General features: G+C 38.1%; 1 protein-coding gene across 1 annotated transcript in view; it reads left to right on the top strand.

Annotated features, from left to right (window-relative positions):
* Nucleotides 1-18,690, top strand: part of LOC128638201 (bile salt export pump-like) — a 192,392-nt gene that overhangs the window by 43,181 nt on the left and 130,521 nt on the right. The window contains exons 10-12 of the mRNA XM_053690063.1: nt 3,859-3,972; nt 10,332-10,442; nt 17,632-17,757. Of these exons, the coding sequence (XP_053546038.1) occupies nt 3,859-3,972; nt 10,332-10,442; nt 17,632-17,757 (351 nt within the window). The remainder of the gene's footprint in view (nt 1-3,858; nt 3,973-10,331; nt 10,443-17,631; nt 17,758-18,690) is intronic.

The raw sequence follows: 18,690 nt of genomic DNA, 5'->3' as shown, positions 1-18,690 counted from the left end.
AAAAGAGAAAAAATTCTGAAAATAAAGTGGGCATTCTCTTAGAAAATCCCTTTAAAGTATATTGCTAATGATAACCCAGCAGTTGTTTATCCAGTCCACTTACTCACAGTATGAGACTAGTATAACTCAAACATAAGAATAGGAATTTAATTTGTAGATTCTATTCAATCAAAAATAATTATAACATCAATAAAACTTTGATTATACTTAGAACTTTCTTGAATTGAAAATCAATTTCCTTGCTAAAATATGAAAAGCTGAACATAAACTTTTAAAACACATACAGAAATAGAAGTCTTCTACTAGGAACAAACAGCTCAGTGGCTTGTTCTATTGCGAGTCACCACTGAGGAGCAGCCTCTTTTAGCCCAATTGTGCTTTTCACTGAGGAGAACTTTCTTGGAGTATATCAGTCTGATCCTGCCCAGCAAGGTCAACCCAGACCCAAAATACCAGGCAATTCCTCTCAGAACAAGGCAACCCCAGATGATCGTATCTGCCTTCTTTGGGCTTCATCAGTAAGGTGCAGCCATATTCCTCTAAGGCAAGGAGTCAACGCCTGGTTCCCCATCATCCTTAGGGACACTTTCCCAGGGTTATAATACAAATACATTCATAGATAGAAGAGCTCTACTAGGAACGAAAAACAGCACAGTAGCTTGTTCTATGGTGATTTACCACCTAGAAATAGTTTCATAAAGTTTCAGTAGACATGAAACACAGGGTAGATCTGGCAAGATTTGAAGGCTAAATGATTAAGCTGTGTAACTATAGGGAAAGGGCAATGAAAAAAAAACTAACAATTCCTTTGGCTGGGACATCCATAGTACAGCCAGTCTTTATCTGCCACTTTCTGCACTGGGTTCTGCTCCTGGCCATTAGTGCATTGCTGCTTTGGAGCTGACTTTAACATACACCTAGATTTAGAGTTTTGCGTTAGAAGGGGTGCGTTAGCTACGTTTTTTTTCCCCCCGCACCTTTTAAACAACGCTGTTTTTTTGCGTTAGGCTCCAAAAAGGGAGCGTACAGGCATATTTACCGCCACTTCAACTCTCAATACCAGCGTTGCTTACAGACGCGGCCAGCTTCAAAAACGTGCTCGTGCACGATTCCCCCATAGGAAATAATGGGGCAGTTTGAGCTTAAAAAAAACCTAACACTTGCAAAAAAGCAGCGTTCAGCTCCTAACGCAGCCCCTTTGTTTCCTATGGGGAAACATTTCCTAAGTCTGCACCTAACACCCTAACATGAACCCCGAGTCTAAACACCCCTAACCTTATACTTATTAACCCCTAATCTGCCGCCCCCGCTATCGCTGCCCCCTGCATTATATTATTAACTCCTAATCTGCCCCTCCGTACACCGCCGCAACCTATATTATAGCTATGTACCCCTAATCTGTTGTCCCTAACATCGCCGACCCCTATATTATATTTATTACCCCCTAATCTGCCCCCCCCCAGCATCGCCGCTACCTACCTACACTTTTTAACCCCTAATCTGCCGAGTGGAGCTCGCCGCCACTATAATGAATGTATTAACCCCTAAACCGCCTCACTCCCGCCTTAAGAACCCTATAATAAATAGTATTAACCCCTATTCTGCCCTCTATAACATCGCCGCCACCTAACTTCAAGTATTAACCCCTAATCTGCCGACTGGACCACCCGCTACTCTAATAAATGTATTAACCTCTAAAGCTAAGTCTAACCCTAACACTAACACAATTGATCGGAACAGCCAATAGTATTTGAGCTCAATCTGATTGGCTGATTGGATCAGCCAATCTGATTAAACTTGAATCTGATTGGCTGATTCAATCAGCCAATCAGATTTTTCCTACCTTAATTCCGATTGGCTGATAGAATCCTATCAGCCAATCGGAATTCGAGGGACGCCATCTTGGATGACGTCACTTAAAGGAACCTTCATTCGTCGGGAGTTGCCGGAAGAGGATGGATCCGCGTCGGCTGCTTCAAGATGGTCCCGCTCCGCGCCGGATGGATGAAGATAGAAGACGCCACCTGGATGAACATGTCTACCGGTTTGGATGTCCTCTTCTTGACGGATAGGATGAAGACTTCGGACCCTCTTCTGGACCTCTTCTTGCCGGATAGGATGAAGACTTCTGACCCTCTTCTGGACGGATCGGTGATACCCAGGGTGGTGAAAATAAGGTAGGGAGATCTTCAGGGGCTTAGTGTTAGGTTTTTTAAGGGGTGTTTGGGTTAGATTAGGGGTATGTGGGTGGTGGGTTGTAATGTGTGGGGGGGGTATTGTATGTTTATTTAAATGCAAAAGAGCTGTTTTCTTTGGGGCATGCCCCGCAAAAGGCCCTTTTAAGGGCTGGTAAGGTAAAAGAGCTGTTAAATTTTTATTTTAGAATAGGGTAGGGCATTTTTTTATTTTGGGGGGCTTTGTTATTTTTTTAGGGGGCTTAGAGTAGGTGTAATTCGTTCAAAATTCTTGTAATCTTTTTTTATTTTTTGTAATTTAGTGTTTGTTTTTGTAATTTAGTTTAGTTGATTTAATTGTAGATAATTGTAGATAGTTTAGTTAATTAATTTATTGATAGTGTAGTGTTAGGTTTAATTGTAAATTAGGTTAGGATTTATTTTACAGGTAATTTTGTAGTTATTTTAACTAGGTAGCTATTAAATAGTTATTAACTATTTAATAGCTATTGTACCGAGTTAAAATAAATACAAAGTTTCCTGTAAAATAAATATAAATCCTAAAATAGCTACAATATAATTATTCGTTATATTGTAGCTATATTAGGGTTTATTTTACAGGTAAGTATTTAGTTTTAAATAGGATTAATTTATTTAATAAGAGTTAATTTATTTTGTTAGATAAAAATTATATTTAACTTAGGGGGTGTTAGTGTTACGGTTAGACTTAGCTTTAGGGGTTAATACATTTATTAGAGTAGTGGCGAGGTCCGGTCGGCAGATTAGGGGTTAATACTTGAAGTTATGTGGCGGCGATGTTAGGGAGGGCAGATTAGGGGTTAATACTATTTATTATAGGGTTTTTGAGGCGGGAGTGAGGCGGTTTAGGGGTTAATACATGTATTATAGTGGTGGCGAGGTCCGGTTGGCAGATTAGGGGTTAATAAGTGTAGTTAGGTAGCGGCGACGTTGGGGGGGGCAGATTAGGGGTTAATAATTATTATGTAAGTGTCGGCAATGTTAGGGGCAGCAGATTAGGGGTACATAGGGATAATGTAGGTTGCGGCGGTGTGCGGTCGGCAGATTAGGGGTTAAAATTTTTTATTAGAGTGGCGGCGATGTGGGGGGACCTCGGTTTAAGGGTACATAGGTAGTTTATGAGTGTTAGTGTACTTTAGAGCAAAGTAGTTAGGAGCTTTATAAACCGTCGTTAGCCCATAAAGCTCTTAACTCCTGACTTTTTTCTGCGGCTGGAGTCTTGTCGTTAGAGTTCTAACGCTCACTTCAGCCAAGACTCTAAATACCAGCATTAGAAAGATCCCATTGAAAAGTTAGGATACGCAATTGACGTAAGGGGATCTGCGGTATGGAAAAGTCGCGGCTGGAAAGTGAGCGTTAGACCCTTTCCTGACTGACTCTAAATACCAGCGGGCGGCCAAAACCAGTGTTAGGACCCCCTAACGCTGGTTTGGACGGATAACGCAGAACTCTAAATCTAGGCGTAAGTGTTTAACCTCTTAGCACATTAGAGCATTTTGTTATTGCTCCATTATGTCCCTTGAATAATCTTTTTTAAGCATGTTTTTTAAAAGACTAAAAACCTAATATTATGACAGTATTAAATATAAATGAGATACATCTAATTATGTTTAATATAACTGGATATTATGTTTGCAACTTGCAGGTGTTTTTTGGAGTTTTAGTTGCTGCAATGAATCTAGGACAGGCCTCTCCATGTTTAGAAGCATTTGCTTCTGGCCGGGCAGCTGCAACAAATATATATGAAACAATAGATATGGTAAGCAATTTATACTTACTATAGTTATGTGATGAAATCTGTTGTTGAAATGACAAAATGGATCTTAACACATCCTAGATCAGCAGTAGCGAACCTAACACCAATTCCACCACTGGGCTAACACCATAGTCATTGGTTTCATTGTGGCATAATAGGGGTTTGGTGAAAAAGGGTTTTTGCTGTGCCTACTGGATCAAAGCGTACTGTGCCTTTTAGGAGACCTAGGAAGCAATAAGCAGCCTTAAAGTGACACAAAACCCAAAATATTAATTTCATAATTCAGATACAGCATTTAAATTTTATACAACGTTATAATTTAGTTCTATTATCAAATGTTCTTTGTTCTCTTGGTATCTTTTGTTGAAAGAAGCTCAGGAGCATGCATGGGTATGGATCACTATATTGCAGCAGCTTTGCTACAATGTTATCCATTTGCAAGAGGACTATAGGGCAGATTTATCAAAGGCTTCGTCTGCCTTCTCCTTCCTTCACTGCAGGTTCTCACAAGAGAACCTGCATCCACAATTTATCAAGCAACGGTCAGACCGCTGCTTTCTAGCCACCTCTCCACCTCTTAGGTGGAGAATTTCAATCTACCCGGTCTCGTCCGACCGAGGAGATTGACAGCTCTTGCCTGCTGTGTTTGGCTGGGCACGGGCAGGGGGCGGTGTTGCACAAGAGCGCAAATTTGCATTCTTATCCAATGCTTAATTCAGTCCGCCATAGGCTAGCTGCGGCGGACAGGGGAACATCTGTCTGCCCCTGTCCACTGTACCTTGATAAATGGACCCCTAGATAGCAGAACTATTGCCTGCCATGTAGTGCTAAGGACATTTCCCTAGGTATCTCTTCAACAAACAATAACATGGAAATGAAACAAATTTGATAAAGGTAAATTGGAAAGGTTTTTTTTTAATTTTATGTTCTGTCTGAATCACAAAAGAAACATTTTCTGTTTCATATCCCTTTAATTGCAGTAACCCTAACCCCTTAATGACCAGCACCGTACCCTGTAAGCCCTGGGCCTATGTCTGCCGCAATCTTGCTAAAACTAGTGAGATTGCGCTATTTCTACATGCCCGACGAGTGGGGCAGTGCAGAAATAGACGGGCAGAGGTACCGATGCCACTCTGTGGCACTTTCTGCATTGGGCAGTGATGATGCAGATCTATGGTGGGAGGGTAAGAAGGGAAGCGGGTGGGTGGCCCATTGCTGGAGGGGGGCGGGAGGAGGGCGGAAGCGGGTGGGACCACTACACAACACTACAAATAAAAAAAATGGAGCTGCAGTTGCAGTGAGGGGGGGGAGGGGGAATGAGGGAGAGGAGGATCCCATGTGGGATCCGTTGTGGGAAATTGATCTGGGAGGGGGAGGGTAATGAGGGGGGGCAGCTACACTACAGAAAAAAATGGGGTTTAAAAAGAATAAAAGACAGACAGCTGCCAGTACCTAAGATGGCAGCTAATAGGTAGAGGGTGGAGGGTTAGAGAGCTGTTTGGGGGGATCAGGGAGGTTGGGGGGTAAGGGGGATGCTACACTGTAGAAAAATTATATATATATATATATATATATATATATATATAAAAATAAATAAATAAAAAAAAAGCATTTTATTTTCATACTGGCAGACTTTCTGACAGTACTTAAGATGGGGGTAACCATTGGGGGCTGGGGAGGGAAGAAAGCTGTTTGAGAGGGGTCAGGGAGGGATCAGGGGGTGGGTTGTGTCAGGTGGTAGGGTAATCTATACACTAATGCTAAAATTAACCCCACAATCTATCTAATTAACCCACTCACTGCTGGGCATAATACAAGTGCGCTGCTGCAACTATAGCAGCCTTCTAATTACCAAAAACCAATGCCAAAGCATTATATTTCTACTATTTCTAAACAAAGGGGATCCCAGAGAAGCTTTTACAACCATTTGTGCTATAATTGCACAATCTGTTTGTAAATAATTTCAGTGAGAAACTTAAAGTTTGTGAAAAGTTTACAATTTTGTTTATTTGATTGCATTTGGCGGTGAAATAGTGGCATGAAATATACTAAAATGGGCCTATAACAATACTTTGGGTTGTCTACTAAAAAAAATATATAGTTTTTATAGGTAAATATAAAAAAGGCTCTATTTCTGTTTAAATGTAGTGATGGCAAAAATGCTAAAAATGATCTGGTCTTTTGGGGAAGTTTTTGTCTGAAATGCCCAGTCCTTACGGGGTTTAGTAGGCAAAGGAAACAGTCAAACAGACTGGGACAAAACCAGCTCAAACAAATATAATACCAAATTAGCAAACAAAAGCTTTGTCAGATACAGACCAGAGTCTGTAACAAAAATCACAAGAAAACACAACAGCTAAGGAAAGCCACAGTCAAAAACCAGGAGTTCAAAAGTAGGAAAGGAAATACCAGAGTATGAAATTGTCAATACACAAACAACCAGACTCTGTACAAACACAATTAAAGCTGCTTAATGCCTCATAAGCCACAGAAGGGGCAGCCACAACCCTTTTTAATCAAACGCCTGTTATGACTTATTGGTTGTGATCTCATTAATTTTTGAATGTATCTTTCTTATGACTCCAAGCTATAAACTGTATAACCATTAACTCTGAAATGAAATATATTATGGTTTTATAGGAAAAACTCTCTTTAATGTCCCTTGAATTTTTAAAACAGGGAAGATTACAACCATCTTGAGTACTCAATTTAAAAACTAGCCCTAGATGATTCCCTACAACTGGAATAATCTATTCAGTTTCTCCAATATCTCCAAATCCAGATTTGTTTGATGAAAACTGTTTGCTGAAGTTCAGTGGGTAAATAGAATACCATAGGTATTGGAAATGATGGGTAAACTATTCCAGTCTTGGTGAAACTAGTAGAGAATATTTCATATCCAGCCTTAAAGGGATAGTCTACACAAAAATTGTTATTGTTTAAAAAGAAAGATAACACATTTACTATACATTTCCCAGCTTTGCACAACCACCATTGTTATATTAATATACTTTATAACATTTAAATATCTGCCTGTTTCTAAGCCACTACAGACAGCCTCTTATCACATGCTTTTTTATTAGCTCTTCACAACAAGAGACTGCTCATACATGTGGACCATATAGATAACATTGTGCTCTCTCTAGTTGAGTTGTGCATGAACCAGCACTAATTGGCTAAAATGCAAGCCAATCCTATATAATAAAAGGCCAAGTGTGTTTGTCCGAAGCTGTCATGTGCAGTAGAGAGGGGGGAGAGAGCGCTAAAGAGATGAGGGGAAAGCACAAAAGAGAGGGGGGGAGAGTGCAAAAGAGGGGGGGTGAGAGTGCAAAAGAGGGGAGGGAGAGCAAAAGAGAGGGGGAGAGAGCGCAAACGAGAGGGGGGAGAGCGCAAAAGAGGGGGGAGAGAGTGCAAAAGAGGGGGAGGGAGCGCAAAAGAGGGGGGAGAGAGAGCAAATGAGGGGGGAGAGAGCGCAAAAGAGGGGGGAGAGAGCGCAAAAGAGGGGGGAGAGAGAGAGCAAAAGAGAGAGGGAGAGAGCGCAAAAGAGAGGGGGGGAGAGCGCAAAAGAGGGGGGAGAGAGCGCAAAAGAGGGGGGAGAGAGTGCAAAAGAGGGGAAAGAGCACAAAATAGAAAGGGGAGAGAGTGCAAAAGAGTGCGCAAAAGAGGGGGGAGAGAGAGAGCAAAAGAGGGGGAGAGAGAGCAAAAGAGAGGGGAAAGAGCGCAAAATCGAAGGGAGAGAGAGTGCAAAAGAGAGGGGGAGAGAGCGCAAAAGAGGGGGTGAGAACACAAAAGAGGGGGAGAGAGAGCAAAAGAGGGGGAGAGAGAGAGCAAAAGAGGGGGAGAGAGAGCAAAATAGGGGAGAGAGAGAGCAAAAGAGGAGGAGAGAGAGCAAAATAGGGGAAAGAGAGCAAAAAGGGGGGAGAGAGAGCGTAAAAGAGAGGGGGGAGAGAGAGGGAGCAAGAGTTGGAACCTCGGTACTTAAAAAAATTGGCCCGTGTACACGGGCTTTAGGACTAGTAGATAATAAATTAATAGCCATGTGATAAGGGGGCTGTCAGAAGAGGCTTAGATACAAGGTAATCACAGAGGTAAAAAGTATATGAATATAACCATGCTGGCTCTGCAAAACTGGGGAATGAGTAATAAGGGGATTATATATCTTTTTAAATAGTAAACATTTTGGAGTTGACTGTCCCTTTAAATCTCACAAATTCATATTCTATGCTATGGAGTCCATTCACTAAAGATTACTAATTTCTTCATTCTTTAGTGAATGGGCTCCAAGGAAAAGCATAGGAATTGATCATACTCGAAGAGCTAATAAAAACTGATGAGATCCTTATAGAGGGGATAATTCAATAAGTCTGTGTTCATTGAAGAATTTATCTGTAAAAGTTTTTTTTTAAGTAAGAAAATATTGTAAATATTGAGCACACTAACACCCTTTAGATGTTTATGTTACTTGTAGTCTTAAAATAATGAACATAATCTACATTATATATTTTTACCTAAAGTTAAGGTCATATTGGTTATAACGTGAGCTGGAAAAATCAGTCAAGGGTGTCAGATAGACAATAAGGTTACATTTCACTACCCTAACTGATTTTGTAACTGTAGAGGTATGGGCAGCTTTTCAATATAAACACAACTTTATGCAGAAAGTAGAAATAACAATAGAGATATTCAATGGACTCTAAATTGCAAACCTTTTCTAATTCACCTTTAAAAGTCTGTCAGCCCATGAATTAGTATAGATAATGTCACCTGTGCATTAAGATAAATATGGATACATAATGTCACTAGGATATATACAACCAACATGAGGATTATTTACAATTGAAAAGCATTTTAGTGGATAAGTGAAGATAAGTGGAGCGTTATTTAACACTGCCGCTCGAGCGTTAACTCAGCTAGAGGTAAGCTTTTTGCCTGTGTTGGGTTGCGCTTGCATTACAAGTTAAAAGTAAACTTCGTTCGCTTGTGCGCTGATTCGCCAAAAGCAAAAAGCTGAAGTTAGAATATGATAACATATTCCCCTATAGAAGTCAATGGAGCAAAGAAGTGGGGAAAAAGTCACCCTTCTTGCGCACAATCCCGATTGCATATTCTCATGCGTGCTAACCCAACATGAAAATATAAATATTTCACATTACAATATTCTTCACATAGCAGAATATGTTCATTTTATTCGTAAATAAATATGTCTACATATATCTGACAGTATTTTGGTACAATATTTATCTATAACTATATATATATATATATATATATATTTAAAAATACTTAAATACTTAGAACATGTTTAGCTATTTACAGAACATTGGAATGTTAAATATTTACAGTAAATATGCTTTAACATGTTTTCATCTACTTAGATGCAAAGGACTCCAATGCACATATATATATATATAAGTATACATATGTATTTATGTGTTTATATGTGTACATATATACACATATAGATACATAAATATATCTGTACACACATATATATGTATGTGTACACACATACATACAGTATATGTATACTTTTTTTTTCTAACACCTGAGACCTCATATATTTTAGGCCTTATAACTTTGCTATGCAATATTTCTTTAAAAATAATTTTTATTAGATGCTGTTATTTTAAATGTAACTGTACTTTGTAATTTATTTTTGATGTGTTTTGTGACACTTTTCTGTGTCACAAAACAGTTAACCAGAACTCTGAGAATGTGCTAACCCGACGAGCATTAAAGGGACACTGAACTCCAAAATTTTCTTTCGTGATTCAGACAGAGCATGCAATTTTAAACAACTTTCTAATTTACTCCTATTATCAAATTTTCTTCATTTTCTTGGTATATTTATTTGAAAAGCAAGAATTTAAGTTTAGATGCCGGCCCATTTTTGGTGAACAACCTGGGTTGTTCTTGCTGATTGGTGGATAAATTCACCCACCAATAAACAAGTGCTGTCCAATGTTCTAAACCAAAAATTGGCTGGCTCCTTAGTTTAGATGCCTTCTTTTTCAAATAAAGATAGCAAGAGAACTAAGAAAAATTGATAATAGGAGTAAATTAGAAAGTTGCTTAAAATTGCATGCTCTATCTGAATCACAAACGAAAAAATTTGGGTTCAGTGTCCCTTTAACTTGAATTGTGCTCAAGTGATTGAGTTTACGTTCAACTTGTAATGTGAGAGGAAAACCTGATGCCCGCAAACACCTGCAATAAACCCCTCATCGCTAGCGCATAACTGTTAGCGCTTCACTCGTAATCTATCCCTTAATGTTTCACTTGTATAGAAAAAACAGTAGTTAAATAAGAAGCTAAGAAAATTATATTCTTCAATCATATGTATTTATTTTTTTAACTCTTAGGAACCAGTAATCGATTGCATGTCTGAGGAAGGCCACAAATTAGATCATGTAAAGGGAGACATCGAGTTCCATAATGTACATTTCAATTATCCTTCAAGACAAGATGTGAAGGTATGGCAACATCATAATAAATAATTACAGTTCTTAAAGGGACATGAAACCCAATTTATTTTCATGATTCAGACAGAGCATGAAATTTTAAACAACTTTCAAATGTACTTCAGTTATCTAAATATGCTCAGTAGCTGCTGATTGGTGGCTGCACATAGATGACTCATGTGATTGGCTCACCCATGTGCAATAAAAAGGGGGAGGAACATAACACAGCTAATATTTTATTGATTTCACATGCTTTTTTATCAGGATTCTACACCTAATAGTAAAGTTACAAATAAATGAGGGGTGGTACTGGTTGGTGCAGTTGTATTGCTCATATGCCCATTTCTTGCTTATACGTCCCACAACCTTATTTTAGTTTTGGTTCTGTGCAGCAGAACAGGAGAAATATTGCTAAGATGCGCTAGTGGCATAAATCCAATTTCTGCAATGATACTTTCACTTATATATATCAAATGAATAATATGTTCTTTTGAAGAAACAGAATATGTATATTACTAAACATGACAATTTGTCAGAATTAGAATTAGTGTATTCAAGTCAGATTTGCACACATTAGCCAGACAAGAGTACACTAATACTTCATGTGCGCTAACCTGACATAAGTAATATTAAGGTGCATTATGTATTTATTAAATATAAAATATTGAAAAATTATTATTATATTATAGATGTACTAAAATATTCTAAATAATCAAAATAAAACTGGCATAATTCAGATAGAACATGTCATTTTAAGACACTTTTAAATTCACTTCTATTTTCCAATGTGCTTTGTTCTCTTGGTAACTCTTTTTGAAAAAGAATACGCACATATCCAACACTAGTGGAAACTATCTTATTGGTGACTGCACACATTTTTTTCTTGTGACTGGCTAACTAGTTGTGTGAAATTTGATTGCCCTCAAGCAAACGCATTAATATTCAGCTTGTATTACGAGTTACAAATTATATTTTGCATTAGACAATAATTTGAGATTATTTTTTTATTTCTTACTTTTGTGAGAAAAATAAACATGAAATTCAAGTATTTTTTGTTTGGCGATGTCAACTAAATTGTACAGCAATTGTGTTCTGCAATGTACAAATGTTATAAATATATGTCAAGATTACATATGCGGCGTCGCCCCCGCAAAAGCCAGCAACACCAATTTTTACACGGTTTTGGAATCACATATACGGCGCGTATATTTCACCTGTTGCCCGCAATTTTTACTCCCATAAACTAACATAGAATTGAGTTGCAAATCGGTATCACATATTCAGCGCAAGGGTTTACATGGTGAAAATAGAGAAATTTTACTCCATTTTCACCTCACCACATATACGGCTAGATTACGAGTTTTGCGTTATGAGTAAAAAAGCAGTTTAAGGCTAATAACGCTGTTTTTTTACTACTGCTGCTATTACGAGTCTTGTAGGTACAGCTGTCCAGCACACTTTTTTGGCCTTACCACAAATCAACTTACGCAATTTGCGTATAGTCTTATTTTCAGTGGGACTTCCATAGCGCCGGTATTACAAGCTTTTTTTTTTTAGGCCACAAAGTGAGCGGTACAGTCTATCCCGCAAGATTCGTAGCGCATTCTAAAGTTAGTAGTTATGAGTTTTACACTATAGAGCCGTAGCATAAAACTCATAAGTAAAGTGCTAAAAAGTACACTAACACCCATAAACTACCTATTAACCCATAAACCGAGGCCCACCCGCATCGCAAACACTAAAATAAAATTATTACCCCTAATCTGCCGCTCCTGACATCGCCGCCACTATAATAAACATATTAACCCCTAAACTGCTGCACTCCCACCTCGCAAACACTAGTTAAATATTATTAACCCCTAATCTGCTGTTCCTAACATCGCCACCACTATCTACATTTATTAACCCCTAATCTGCTGCCCCCGACGTCGCCACCACTATACTATATTTATTAACCCCTAAACCTAAGTCTAACCCTAACACCCCTAACTTAAGTATAATTAAAATAAATTTAAATAAAACCTACAATTAATAGCTAAATAATTCCTATTTAAAACTAAATACTTACCTATAAAATAAACCCTAAGCTAGCTACAATATAACTAATTATAATTATAATATAACTAACATTGTATCTATCTTAGGGTTTATTTTTATTTTACAGGCAAGTTTGTATTTATTTTAACTAGGTAGAATAGTTACTAAATAGTTATTAACTATTTACTAACTACCTAGCTAAAATAAATGCAAATTTACCTGTAAAATAAAACCTAACCTAAGTTACACTAACACCTAACACTACACTACAATTAAATAAATTACCTAAATTAAATACGATTAACTAAATTAAATACAAATACCTAAATTACAAAAAAAACAAACACTAAATTACACAAAATAAAAAACAAATTACAAGATATTTAAACTAATTACACCTAATCTAATAGCCCTATCAAAATAAAAAAAGCCCCCCAAAATAAAATAAAAAACTCTAGTCTAAACTAAATTACCAATGGCCCTTAAAAGGGCCTTTTGCGGGGCATTGCCTCAAAGAAATCAGCTCTTTTACCTGTAAAAAAATACAAACAACTCCCCAACAGTAAAACTCACCACCCACACAACCAACCCCTCAAATAAAACCCTAACTAAAAAAAACTAAGCTCCCCATTGCCCTGAAAAGTGAATTTGGATGGGCATTGCCTTTAAAAGGGCATTTTGCTCTATTGCAGCCCAAAGCCCTAACCTAAAAATAAAACCCACCCAATAAACCCTTAAAAAAACTTAACACTAACCCCTGAAGATCCACTTACAGTTTTGAAGAGCCGACATCCATCCTCAACGAAGCCGGGAGAAGTCCTTATCGAAGTGGCAAGAAGTCCTCAATGAAGCCGGGAGAAGTCTTCATCGAAGCCGGGAGAAGTGGTCCTCCAGACGGGCAGAAGTCTTCATCCAGACGGCATCTTCTATCTTCATCCATCCGGAGCGGAGCGGGTCCATCTTCAAGACATCCGGCAGCATCCTCTTCTTCCGACGACTCCCGAGTCCGGACGAATGAAGGTTCCTTTAAGTGACATCATCCAAGATGGCATCCCTTAGATTCCGATTGGCTGATAGAATTCTATCAGCCAATCGGAATTAAGGTTGAAAAAATCCTATTGGCTGATGCAATCAGCCAATAGGATTGAACTTCAATCCTATTGGCTGATTAAATCAGCCAATAGGATTGAGCTTGCATTCTATTGGCTGATTGGAACAGCCAGTAGAATGCAAGCTCAATCCTATTGGCTGATTGGATCAGCCAATAGGATTGAAGTTCAATCTTATTGGCTGATTGCATCAGCCAATAGGATTTTTTCAACCTTAATTCCGATTGGCTGATAGAATTCTATCAGCCAATCGGAATCTAAGGGACACCATCTTGGATGACATCACTTAAAGGAACCTTCATTCGTCGGGAGTCGTCGGAAGAAGAGGATTCATCCACGCTGGATGTCTTGAAGATGTACCTGCTCCGCTCCGGATGGATGAAGATAGAAGATGCCGTCTGGATGAAGACTTCTGCCCGTCTGGAGGACCACTTCTCCCGGCTTCGATGAAGACTTCTCCCGGCTTCGTTGAGGACTTCTTGCCGCTTCGATGAGGACTTCTCCCGGCTTCGTTAAAGATGGATGTCAGCTCTTCAAAACTGTAAGTAGATCTTCAGGGGTTTGTGTTAGATTTTTTTAAGGGTTTTTGGGTGGGTTTTATTTTTAGGTTAGGGCTTTGGGCTGCAATAGAGCTAAATGCCCTTTTAAGGGCAATGCCCATCCAAATGCCCTTTTCAGGGCAATGGGGAGCTTAGGTTTTTTTAGTTAGGGTTTTATTTGGGGGGTTGGTTGTGTAGGTGGTGGGTTTTACTGTTTGGGGGTTGTTTGTATTTTGTTTACAGGTAAAAGAGCTGATTTCTTTGGGGCAATGCCCTGCAAAAGGCCCTTTTAAGGGCCATTGGTAATTTAGTTTAGGCTAAGGGTTTTTTTATTTTGGGGAGGCTTTTTTTATTTTATAGGGCTATTAGGGCTGCGTTACGGAGCTTTACGCTGATTTATTGCATGTGTTAGACTTTTTCTCAGCCGGCTCTCCACATTGATGTCTATGGGGATATTGTGCACAAGCGCGTATAACCAGCTCACCGCTGACTTAAGCAGCGCTGGTATTGGAGTGCGGTATGGAACACAATTTTGCTCTACACTCACTTCTTGCCTTTTAACGCCGGGTTTATAAAAACCTGTAACATCAGCACTGTAGGTGAGCAGTGACAATAGCGTGCAAGTTAACAACGCACCCCTCTTACCGCAAAACTCTAATCTAGCCGATAGGCAGGTGCAGCAAGCCTTACGCTGAAAATGTGAGCACCGTAACTCCCTGAAAATATAAACTAACACCTAACACATGCACAATATCTATCTACCTGTCAACCGCCAACCCCCACCACAATAATTAATAAAGAAAATTAACCCCATCTGCAATTAACCCATATCGCAATAACCTAATAAATGTATTAACCCCTAATCCACCATTCACCCACATCGCAATAAACCTAATGAATGTATTAACCCCTAATCTGCCATTAACCCATATCGCAATAAACCTAATAAAACTATTAACCCCTAATCCGCCATTTACCCACATCGCAATTAACCTAATAAATCTATTAACCTAATAAATCTATTAACCCCTAAACCACCAATTCCCACAACGCAATTAACCTATTTAAATTGCTAGGCCCCCTAGCCTAACACCCCCTAAATTAACCCCAATTACCGAAAAGAAAATATACTAAGTTACAAAATTAAATAAAAAACCTACTTTAAAAATAAAAAGACTAAATTTAAATTAATCTAAAATTACAAAAAAATAATCAAATCTAACATTACATAAAATAATAAACCAAATTATCAAAAATAAAAAAAATTAAACCTAATCCCTATGAAAATAGAAAAGCCCCCCCAAAATAAAAACATCCCCTAATCTAAATGAAACTACCAATAGCCCTTAAGGGCTTTTTGTAGGGCATTGCCCTAAATTAAACAGCTCTTTTGAATAAAAAAAATACTAAGTCCCCCCTCTAACAGTAAAACCCCCCCATCCACCAAACCCCCCAAAATAAAAAAAACATAACACTAAAAAATCCTAAACTACCTATTGCCCCTAAAGGGCATTCAGCTCTTTTACAAGTGCCCATTAAATCCCTAATCTAAAAAAAAAAAAAAAAATCCTAACTCTAAGCCCCAAAGTCCGGCGGAGAAGGCCCTCTTCCAGTCGGCGGTAAAGTCTTATTGGAACCGGCGACATCTTCCATCTTCATCCAGGACCAAGCCGGCGCAGAGCGGAGATGACCACGGAACTGAAGACTGGTAACTTGCATTCAATATTCAGTGTACGGCGGTGTTAGTACGAAGAGGATCGTCTAGGAATTTTTAGTGTTAGGTTTTTTATTTTGGGGGGTTTGGTGTGTGGGGGGTTACTGTTAGAGTGGGGATTTCATATTTTTTTAATGCAAAGAGCTGTTTAACTTAGGGCAGTGCCCTACAAAAGGCTATTGGTAGCTTAGTTTATATTAGGGGGTGTTTTATTTTGGGGGGGCTTTTTATTTTCATAGGGATTAGGTTTAATTTTTTTATTTTTGATAATTTGGTTTATTATTTTATGTATTGCTCGATTTTTATGTTGTTGTAATTTTAGATTAATTTAAACTTAGTTGTTTTATTTTTAAAGTATTTTTTTTATTTTAATTGTAACTTGGTATTTTTTAATTTAGGTAATTGGGGTTAGGTTAGGGGGATTAGTAATTTAAATAGGTTAATTGCGTTGTGGGGTTTGGCGGTTTATGGGGTTAATATATTTATTAGGTTAATTGCGATGTGGGTTAATGGCGGTTTATGGGTTAATAGATTTATTAGGTTAATTGCATTGTGGGTTAATGGCGGGTTAGGGGTTAATACATTTATTAGGTTAATTGCAATGTGGGTTAGTGGCGGATTAGGGGTTAATAGTTTAATTAGGTTAATTGTGATGTGGGTTAATGGCAGGTTAGGGGTTAATACATTTATTAGGTAGTTTGCAATGTGGGTGAATGACGTTTTTGGGGTTAATACATATATTAGGGATATCACGATGTGAGTGAATGGCGGATTAGGGGGTTAATAGTTTAATTAGGCATATTGCGTTGTGGGGGGTTGTCGGTTTAGGGGTTAATGCTTTTATTATTAGTTGTGATGTGGGGGGATTGCGGATATAGGGGTTTTGACGTGTCGGGTTTATTTTTGGGAGGCGTGTCAGACTTTTATGGGAGATTTAACTTTATTTTTTTTTCTTAGGCACCGGCAGTTTCTAACGTTCCGCAAGTCACTGATGACTCCAGAAATGTGTATTTACGCACATTTCTGGACATCGCTAGAGATCCGACTTACGGAACTTTATGAACTGCCAGCGCAGTTTATGTTATTCCCTGATGTGCAAGGTGAAATTACGGACGACGCGGGTTTTAGCAGTTTTAGCAATTTAGCAACCTGTAATCTCGCCCATAATGTTGTTGTTAGATAATTTACACTCTAAATAGTCTAAGCTAATTAATAAAGGATGTTTCTGAATGCTATTTTTGTTTATGTGCTATGAAATGGAGAATTAAGCTCAAAATAATTAAGATTCTCAGCCTAACTATAAACTTTGTTTATCCAACTTGTATTTTATAGGCTGTTAAAAGGAGATTAAAATGTTCATGCATAGTAAAAAAGCTGCTAAATATACTTCTATTACTTACTCTTTCCACTTTTCTTAAAATGTATCTCTGAATATTATGGGATTTTTCCCATCCCAGCAGCACAAGACAAAGTAAATGCTTGATCTGGCTAGGAGCTCACTTATATTTGTAATTACTTGACTGCAAAGAAAGAAATAAGATATACATACTGTCATTGTTTTTCAAGACGTATGCCCCCAGGGCTAAAAACTCCCAAAACAATGCACCTTTTGTCACATGATGGCATATTTTGTATCGTTCACAGTGTACAGTGTATTTGCTAATGTATACTTTGCAAATGCCAAAGCAATTCCACCTTATGTAACTGAAGCTTTGAAACTGCTTCTGTTTGAAAAAAAGTTTTGCAAACATTGAAAGCTCAAATTGACAGAATTATTCTATATATTTTTTTCCTGTCAACAGATTTTAAGTGATCTCAATATACCCATTAAATCTGGAGAGACTACGGCCTTTGTTGGACCAAGTGGTTCAGGAAAAAGTTCTGCAGTACAACTCATACAGAGGTTTTATGACCCTACTGAGGGCAAGGTAAACAATGTGATTGCTTTAAATTAACACACACATATTGCCTTTTTTTTTTTTAGGAATTAGCAAAGATTGTCAAAACAAATACAATGGCCTATGTACACCGATTTTTCCAAAGCTAGGTAGACTAAAATGAATGTAAACCTCCATTCAGGATCTCTCATATTACCATCCATTCTATTGTTAAACAGGCATTATCTAACGGAAAATGTATACAGATATAGCAAAAAGTATACCTATATACAGCTAAAATTCCACTTTATTGATAACCATATTTGAAATCAATAGACAAAAAGAAATGAGACCAAGGATGGAGATCATCCCTACCATCCCACACACATCAGAGAGGGTCTCAAAGAAGGAGCTTATAAACTAAAATAGGGTCATGGTATAAGGAATGGTGCAAGTATTTGACAGAACTCTTTATGGCTTATTAGTCAGATTACTTGAATTCATAATTCACCCTTTCCATCACTTGTAAAGGGATTAAGAGTAGTGTTTTCCACAGCAAATTCACACTACTTCCACACCTAGGCACTCAAAGGTGACCTCCTGTATGCAAGTGTCCTGGGACTAAGCCCAATCAACTGATTTCTTGCTAGAAAATCCCGAATAGTTATTAAAAAACATGCAATCAAAGTTTATGCAACAATGTTTAAATTGTATATAATATGATCATACCGTGTATATTCACAATGTATACTTCTATCAAATATAGATTGTCTCAAACAAACAATACAATCAGCATTTATGTTGCAACATTTTCACATTCACACCTTCACTTGACCTCCCGTGGCCCTGCCCACCGAAGCATTTCATCACTATGAGCTTGACTCTGTCAGGGTAAGAGGTTGTCCCTCCTCAACAATGTTCCTTATATTTACAGCGGTTACCATGAAAACATTTTCAAGTAAAAGTCACAATTTAAAGTGGCTG

Source organism: Bombina bombina, chromosome 1 (genome assembly GCF_027579735.1).
Source record: "Bombina bombina isolate aBomBom1 chromosome 1, aBomBom1.pri, whole genome shotgun sequence".
NCBI classification, from domain to species: domain Eukaryota; kingdom Metazoa; phylum Chordata; class Amphibia; order Anura; family Bombinatoridae; genus Bombina; species Bombina bombina.
This window is presented reverse-complemented; position numbering and strand designations above follow the sequence as displayed.